Source organism: Vipera ursinii, assembly GCF_947247035.1.
Source record: "Vipera ursinii genome assembly, chromosome: 8".
NCBI lineage: Eukaryota > Metazoa > Chordata > Lepidosauria > Squamata > Viperidae > Vipera > Vipera ursinii.
In genome coordinates, this window is record NC_139519.1 from 4,373,340 (window position 1) to 4,382,215 (window position 8,876).

The 8,876-nt window shown below is 46.7% G+C and overlaps 1 protein-coding gene across 2 annotated transcripts in view; it reads left to right on the top strand.

Moving 5' to 3' along the window:
- Nucleotides 1-5,220, top strand: part of KCNIP3 (potassium voltage-gated channel interacting protein 3) — a 41,000-nt gene extending 35,780 nt beyond the window's left edge. For both annotated transcript variants that reach the window (XM_083368358.1, XM_083368359.1), the window contains one exon: nt 4,767-5,220. In XM_083368358.1, the coding sequence (XP_083224484.1) occupies nt 4,767-4,814 (48 nt within the window). In that variant the 3' untranslated portion in view covers nt 4,815-5,220. The remainder of the gene's footprint in view (nt 1-4,766) is intronic.
- Nucleotides 5,221-8,876: the final 3,656 nt, after the last annotated feature.

Here is an 8,876-nt window from a genome sequence, read left to right on the forward strand (position 1 = left end):
CTTCTGTCTCCCCTAGTCGACTCACACGTACAACTGTTGCGCACACTCCCACGGTCACGTGATCAAAATTTGTGCACTTGGCAACTGATACGTGTTCGCGACAGCTGCAGTGTCCTGGGGGAAATCACGTGATCACCATCTGTAACCTTCCCGGCTGGCTTCCAACAAGCAAATTCACTTAATGATCACACAATTCGCTTAACGACCACACAATTCACTTAACAACTGCGGCAATTCACTTAAGAGCTGCGGCAAAATAGGTTGTATAATGAGGTGCATCTTGCGTAACAACTGTCTTGCGCGGCAACGGGAATTCGGGGTTGGATTGTGGTCGTGAGGACTTCCTGTATAGCTGTCCATAAGGCTGTGCAATCTCAGGTGTTGCCTATCGGTATGCGAGCCTTATTCCTTCTGCAGCAATATTGCCCCCTGCCCACCCACCCCAGTTTCACCCTTCTTGGCAAGGCTCAATCAGCGGTTGCGCTTCTGTGTGAGTTGTGGCTCTGGGCTCACCTGCTAGCTACCCGGAGGATAGGAATAGCAATAGGACTTAAGACTTATATGATGCTTCACAGTGCTTTACAGCCCTCTCTAAACAGTTTACAGAGTCAGCCTATGGCCCCCAACAATCTGGGTCCTCATTTTACTGACTGCAGAAGGATGGAAGGCTGAGTCAACCTTGAGCCGGTCAGGATCAAACTGCCAAACTGCTGGCAACCTGCCGCCAACAGAGTTAGCCTGGAGTGCTGCCTTCTAACCCCTTTGCCACCCCAAGTCTTGGTCAAGAGGCGGGACAGAGACCCAGCGGGCAGCTTCTTCTGCAGGCAGCTAAGTCTCCTCTCTCCGTGTGCTGGACGCAATTCCATCTTTAGCTTTATTGTTTCTTAAAAAAACGAACAAACTTTACGGAGTCACTAAATTAACATAAACCCAAGAGGCGTGGGGAAAAAAAGCTTTAGAAAATATAAAGCACAAACCCCCAATAAGTAATTAAAGACATGGGTACTGTGCAGGCACCTGGATAGCATTGCAGGTAGTCCTTGTTTAATAATCATCCATTCAGCAACCCTTTGAAATTTTGAGGGTGCTGAAAAAGTGACTTGCAACGAAGTCCTCCATCTTACAACTCTTTATTTATTTATTTATTTATTTATTTAGTTACATTTATATACCGCCCTATTCCCTGAGGACTCAGGGCGGTTTACAGGGAATTAAAAATCCACCATACAAAAGTTAAAAAAACAATTAAAAATATTAAATTACCCTGTATACATTAAAACCCCAATTAAAAATTTCTCCTCAGCCTGGGCCCGAGAGCTCAAAGAGCCAGGTCTTCAGGCCCCGGCGGAATGATCGGAGGTCGGGGGCAGTCCTCAGCTCCACCGGCAGCTGGTTCCAGAGGGCAGGCGCTCCCACTGAGAAGGCCCTATCCCTGGGTGTCACCCGCCGGCAATCTCTCACCGGCGGCACCCTGAGCAGACCCTCCCTGTGGGAGCGCACTGGGCGAAGGGTGTTTGATGCCGGCAGCAGGTGTTCCCTCAAATAGCCCGGACCCAGGCCATATAGGGCTTTATAGGTAATAACCAGCACCTTGAATTTCACCCGGAGGGCAACCGGAAGCCAATGCAGCTCGCGGAGTAGAGGTGTTACATGGGAGTATCGGGAGACCCCCATTACAACTCGCGCGGCCGCATTCTGCACCAGTTGAAGCCTCCGAGTGGTCTTCAAGGGCAGCCCCATGTAGAGAGCGTTACAGTAGTCCAAACGGGAGGTCACAAGCGCATGAGTAACTGTGCGTAGGGCGTCTCGGTCCAGATAGGGACGCAACTGGCGCACCAGGCGAACCTGTGCAAAAGCCCCACTGGTCACGGCTCCTATGTGGTCTTCAAAATTGAGCCGTGAATCCAGGAGGACGCCCAGGTTGCGAGCCCTATCAACGGGGGGTAACACCTCACCCCATCGTTAGAGGTGGAATAACTTGGTTAACCCGAGATGCCGATATGCACAGCCACTCAGTCTTGGCGGGATTGAGACGAAGCCTGTTTCTCCCCATCCAGACCTGAACCGCCTCCAGGCACCGGGACATCACGGAGAGGGCATCGCTGGGTTGGTTCGGGGTGGAAAGAAAAAGTTGGGTATCATCAGCGTACTGGTGATACCCCACACATAAACCACGAATGATCTCGCCCAGCGGCTTCATATAGATGTTGAACAGGAGAGGCGAGAGGACCGACCCCTGAGGAACTCCACAAATGAGAGACCTCGGGGTGTATTTATTGTATTTATTTATTAAATGTATATGCCACCCGTCTCACTGGGCTAGGTCAGAGGTCCCCAACCTTTCCGGCTTGGTGGACCAGCGGGGGAGGGGGGGCGCGAAAGGAGATGGTCTTATCTGAGCGGCAGGTGCATAGGTACGTAGTGCCATATGCACACAAATGAAGCTGTGCACATGAGCACAAGGGCTCACTGCTCACAGAAATGGAGCTGTGCACGTGGGCTCGCTCGCCACTTGCGCAACCTGATTTCCGAACAGGCCGTGGCCCAGTCGTGGAGACTCCTGGGTGGTTTACAAAACAATATAAATATAAAAATACATTAAGAACAGATTGTTGCGGCATCCTTGTGGTCATGCAGTCACAATCCGGGGGCTTTGAAACTAGCTCACCCCTATGGCAGTAACAGCATATTTCAGCCACTAGTTGCGACCCTCTCTGCCAGCCTCATGAGGCAAAGTCAGTGGGGGGAGCTGGCAGCAAGTGGCAAGTCCTTGTCATGTGATATCTTGCTTAACAGCCATAGGTGTCACTTAACGACCACTACAAAAAAAGTCATAGAATCAGGTCCAGTCATGTAATGCTTCTCTTAACAAGTGCGCCGCTTAACAATGAATTTTTGGGCCCTGTTGAAGTTATAATTCAACCAGCTGTACCATATTCTAGCCTACTGCTGCAGAGGGAAGATATAAAACCCATCCAAATTTGATAGAATTGGGGTCCTGCTCCGTATTATTTTAACTCTTTTTTTCTCTTGTGGCAATCCACATCTCAATTGTTACATTAGCTAGAGCAAGGGTAGGCAACCTAGGCTCTTTTATGACTCGTGGACTTCAACTCCCAGAATTCTGGCTTTTCAGGAATCCTGGGAGTTGAAGTCCAATAGTCATAAAAGAGCCAAGGTTGCCTACCCCTGCTGCTAGGCCAATATTTCCAACCTCAGGGGTGGACTTCAAATCCCAGAATTCCTGAGGCAGCCATGCAGCCATGCAGGTTTCTAGCAGTGGACAATTCTTATTTTAACTGCTAAAGTGAAGCAGATAATACGGCGCTTATTTTTCCATCTGGGATTTGGTCCTACAAATAAATGCAGCAAACCTGACTCTAAGCAACCTCTTCTGGGGGCAGCTAATCCTGCTGTCTGCACGTGCCGCCTGCTCTTTGGCCTCTAGTGGTACAGGTGATTCACGACTTATGACGACCGACAGACTTTTAAAAAATGGTATCGGTGATCTGTCCTTGCAGTTACAGTTGCCATAGCGTGCAGCATCTGCAGCCCTATTAGTGTGAATTGTGATATATAGATAGATAGATAGATAGATAGATAGATAGATAGATAGATATAGATATAGATATAGATATAGATATAGATATAGATATAGATATAGATATAGATATAGATATAGATATAGATATAGATATAGATATAGATATAGATATAGATATAGATGATATAGATATAGATATAGATATAGATATAGATATATATTGTTGGCTTCTGGCATTTTTTTACGGTTTCTGGAAAAAAACATTATCGAATATAATGAATTCGCTTTGAGTGGGGTGACTCATTTTACTATCACTGTAAAATTGAACCCGGTCATGTGGTGCTTCAGCTTATGCTGTCAATGACTTATGATCAGAATTCTGGGTCTCCTTATGGTCGCAAGTCGAGGTCTATCTCTAGGTTCCGCAGGGGCCCAAAGGCAGGCTGGGTCAAGGCCACAAGGAATAACCAGAAGAAGCTGGGGGTCACTTCCGTGGGGGAAGAGGAATGCTCTGGGCTCTTCCTGCAGGTAGGCCTCATTCTTTGAGTGACCATTCAAAGTTACCACAGCACTGAAAAAAGTGGCTTATGATTGTTTTTCACACTTATGAGTGTGGCAGCATCCCCAGAGCCACATGGTCATAATTTGGACACTCAGCAAGTGGGGTGTATTTTTGACAGTTGGAGTGTCCCGGGGTCATGTGGTAAACCTTTTGTAACCTCCTCACAAGGCAAATCAATGGGGAAGCCAGATTCACTGAATAACAGTGTTATTATATTCAAGGTTGACTCAGCCTTCCATCCTTCCGAGGTAGGTAAAATGAGGACCCAGATTGTTGGGGGCAATTAAGCTGACTTTGTAATAATGCCGCTTGGGGGGTGTATGAAAGCCCTAATAAGCAGGCATATACATAGAATGAAGGCTACTGCTAAGCTTGTAAGCCGCCCTGAGTCTTCGGAGAAGGGCGGGATATAAATGGAATTAAAATTTAAAAATAAATAAATAAATAAATTAACTTAACAACTCCGCCGAGAAAGGACCTAAAATAGAGTAGAATTCGCTTAACGACCGCCTTGGCTTAGCAATGGAAATTTTGGGCTTGATTGTGGTTATGTGGCGAGGACCGCCTCTAGATGGGAAATTGCTAAAGCTGTAGGCTTCCCGCTGAACCTCTGTTCTTGCCTTCTGCTTCTTTCTCTCTTGTCTTCTCCTGCTTCTCTAGGATGAGAACATCATGAGCTCCATGCAGCTTTTTGAAAATGTCATTTAGGATGCTCAGGTTCCTGCCTGTTTGTTCCTGACCCGCCTGCCTCCTTGGCCTACACTTATGCAGACGGACCCCCTCCGTCTTTCTTGTGAAGCAAACGTCTTTTGGAGAAACACCAACCAACCAACCAAAAACTCTTTTTATACCTAATGGTGGAAATCGGGGTGAAGACGCCAGCCAGGGCAAGACGCAAGAGGCTTGCTTACAAAACTCCCTGGATTTTCAGGACGGAAGCATTGAGAAAGAGGAGGGAGGGAAAGGGTTGGGGGGGAGAGGAATCTGAGGCGTGTTTTGGCATGTCTTCTTGACTCAGGGAGAGATTTCCAGCAGTGTGGCAGGGTTATTTTTTAAAAAAGAGTAAAAGATTGTCCTGCTCCTCATTTATTGAACTGTAATCCTCGAACATCAAACCTTTCATGACTTGAAGAAAATAATTAAAAATTTCCTCTACGAGGTTTGGTTTGGTGGAACTTCTGTTTCTTCAGTGGATTTGCCCAGAATTTGGGAAGGGCTGAATGTCAGAGACTAGGGTAGCTCTCTCACAAGACCCGTTGGGGGATGTGCTGGACCAGTATACATTCAGCTGCTCCATTTTATATCTATTTTAGAAATTAAGAACTGTGTTAAGAGTATTTAGCATTTACAGGGTTAATACAGCATCCTTAGCAGCATTGTATGTAAGAACATGTAGCATTTACAGGGTTAAACATTATTTCCTCAAGAGATGGCTTATGGGAATTGTAGTCTAGCTGTATAGTGAATACCATGCTTACCTAGTTAAGTGGGTGGAGCTTTAGTTTATTACAGGATTTCCTGGCTCTGTGCCAGGCTTGTATCTTTCTTTGTTGGAACACTGTGCTACATGAGTGACTGGAGATGTAATCTAGAATAGCTGGTGAGATGGGGGAAAAAATCACTCCTTTTTTACTGTTCTGATTTCCAGAACCCAAAATGCTTCTTTGAACTTTTCTCCCAGGCAGCTACACCCAGACCCTCCAGGCCCAACTCTCCCTTTCAGCCGCAGCGGCAGAAGGATCCTCGACTGTTTCCAGAGGACCATGTGATTCTCCCCAGCTGCTGAGTCCTGGACTAGCCAACTGCATTTCACCCACATGCGTGCACTAGGAAGCTCAGCCTGGGTTGAGTTTTTGGTACAGGGAAAGCATGCCATGCAAACAGCACCACTTTATAGCAATAGCACCTAGACTTGTATACCGCTTCACAGTGCTTCACAGCCCTCTCTAAGCCATTTACAGTGTCAGCATATCACCCCGAACAATCTGGATCCTCATTTTACCGACCTCGGAAGGACAGAAGGCAGAGTCAACCTTGAGTTGCATTCTAACCACTTGGCCACCTCTGCCCGGGTTGAGACCACACTTGGAATAGTGCGTCGTTTGGTTACCACGATGCAAAATAGATGCTGACACCTAGAACGAGTGCAGAGAAAAACAACAAAGATTATCAAAGGGCTGGAGGCTAAAGCGTAGATAAATGGCCACTCCTCCTGTGAATGATGGAAGATGAGGGTCTTGCAGCTGTGTGCTGATGGGGCTAGGATGACACACATATTTGACCTTTTATGTGGCCAGTAGGGCATAAACGTCTGCATATAAGCTACTTCCAAAATTTCTGTCCTCTGGGAAACATCTCGATTGACTGATCTGGTCAAAGGTTGTTAGGCTTTGTGTAGAGCTGGTGGAGAGAAGACTATGGTAATTCACTTGGTGTACAGATGAGCAAAACAGTGAATTCTGGACATGGAATCTTGTGATATTCCTTGGAACTGCTTTTCCTAGAACACATCATTCCTGGCCGGCTTGTAATTTTCCAGATTTAGATGGCCTTGTGCTAGTTTCACTTCCAGAAAATGACAAACCACCCTGGAGGTTTTGGACTGGTGCATCCTAGGAAGAAAGCAGAATATTCTGGATTTCTAGGAACATCAGAACCTCCCGCAGCTGATCTTGGCCCAGCTATGAATTTTATTATTTTCTTTATTTGGGACTTGCCAGGTGCACACAAAAGGGAGGCGATCAGGCTGAGTGTTTCTTTGCACATTTTACCTGAGCCAGAATAGGTTTTGGCTTGTTTGTTCTATAGTCCCAACAACTGTGGCCTCACTGGGGTTATAGGGGCAAGTGTGCTGCCTGAGTCCAACCACTATATGCCAAGGCACAGTATATTTCCAGGACTGGGGGTTGTAGCAGTGTTTGTCTCAGTTGTGCACTGAGTAAATTTAGAACATGGTCGAGGTCACCTTGGACCATAAGAACAACACATTATTCAAGATTAGATGAAGTAAAACCAAATTTTGCACTGGAAGAGCTATTAAGGAAGCTAAAGCGTAAATATTTTAGGCACACAACAAGCAGAGAAGTGCCTGATGGCTTGAAACCGAGAGGCATCACAAGGGAGGCCAACAGAAGACAAGGTGCCTACATCTGGTCACTGATGGTGCAAAGCAGCAGCTTGTAAGATCTCCAAAAAGCCTCTAGTGACAGATCCTCCTGGCAAAAGATCGTATCACAATCAATTGAAGCAACTGAATGACCTACAAAAAAATACGCTGCAGAGATCTTCCTTTTTCAGCCCAGCCCTCTCTGGCTAGGTTCATTTGTGACCTGTTGTGTGAATCATAGCTTGTTCGTCTAAACACGGCCTCTCTGTTATGTCAACCAGTGTTTGTTGTTGCATGAATGCAGCCCCTGCGACCTCGGTAACGTTTCGCACAATCGCTTGCAATGAACTGCATTCGAACGTCCTCGCGGGAACAGTTAGAGCCGCTCAGGAAGCCGGCGGGGAAATTGCAAGAGCCCCAACAGACTCGGAGTTCCCGCTCCCCTTTAATTTCATTTTACAACAGCGCAGCTTTGCGCTCGGTGAAAGAAGGGGAGGATGCCGGGAATTGAAGTTTTATCTTCCTTGGGCAGAACTACAGAAAGCATTACGCATGTGTCTTTATGATCGCGGCGTTCGCTTCACATGGCCGTAGAGAAAGAAACGTTAGAGTTATCCCTGAATCATAGAACTCGGAAAATAGTTGAAGTTACAGGATATATAATAAGCCACATATATACAAGAAGGAAAGGGACACGGTGGCTCAGTGGGTTAGGATGCTGAGCCTGTTGATCAGAAGGTCGGCAGTTTGGCGGGTTTAATCCCGAGTGCCGCGTAACAGAGTGAGTGCCTGTTACTCGTCCCAGCTTCTGCCAACCTAGCAGTTCGAAAGCACGTAAAAAATGCAAGTAGAAAAATAGGGACCACTCCGGTGGGAAGGTAACAGCGTTCCGTGCGCCTTGGGCATCTAGTCATGCCGACGTCCTCGGACAAGCGCTGGCTCTTCGGCTTTGAAACGGAGATGAGCACCGGCCCCTAGAGTCGGAAACGACTAGCACGCATGTGCGGGGGAACCTTTACCTTTACCTTTTTATACAAGAAGGATGGGAAGAGGAGTATCTTTTCCCGCCTGTTTTACTTTTTGCCACTTGTATGTGGTCAGTTGGGAATCCTGAGGCGTTACCAAACCAGAATTCCTTGACCCGTGTCCTGTTTTTAAGATGCGTGGACTTCAACTCCCAGAATTCCCTAATCCACATATCTTACAGTGGACAAGCCCAAGAATACAGCTTAATGATATTAATAGGAATTCTATCATAGAGAACTATCACATAGAGAGCAGCACTTTTCAACCTCACTAAGTTTCAAGAGGCCTGGACTTCAACTCCCAAGCTTGGGGAATTCTGGGAATCCAAGTCCCCACATTAAAGTTTCTGAGGTTGAAAAGCATTGATATCAGTGGAAGTGGTGGGATTCAAATATGTGAACAGCCAGTTCTCTGTGTGGATGCCACTTCTGAAAGTCCACTCTGGACTCGGGCAACAAAAAATTAGCTACCAATTCCGCTGAAGTGGTGCGAACCGGCTGAATCCCAACACTGGAGAGGGGTCTTCAAACTTGGCCCTTTTATGACTTGTGGACTTCAACTCCTAGAATTTCTCTGGGAGTTAAGTCCACAAGTCATAAAAAGGCCAAGTTTGAAGACCCCTGATGTAAGAATTACAA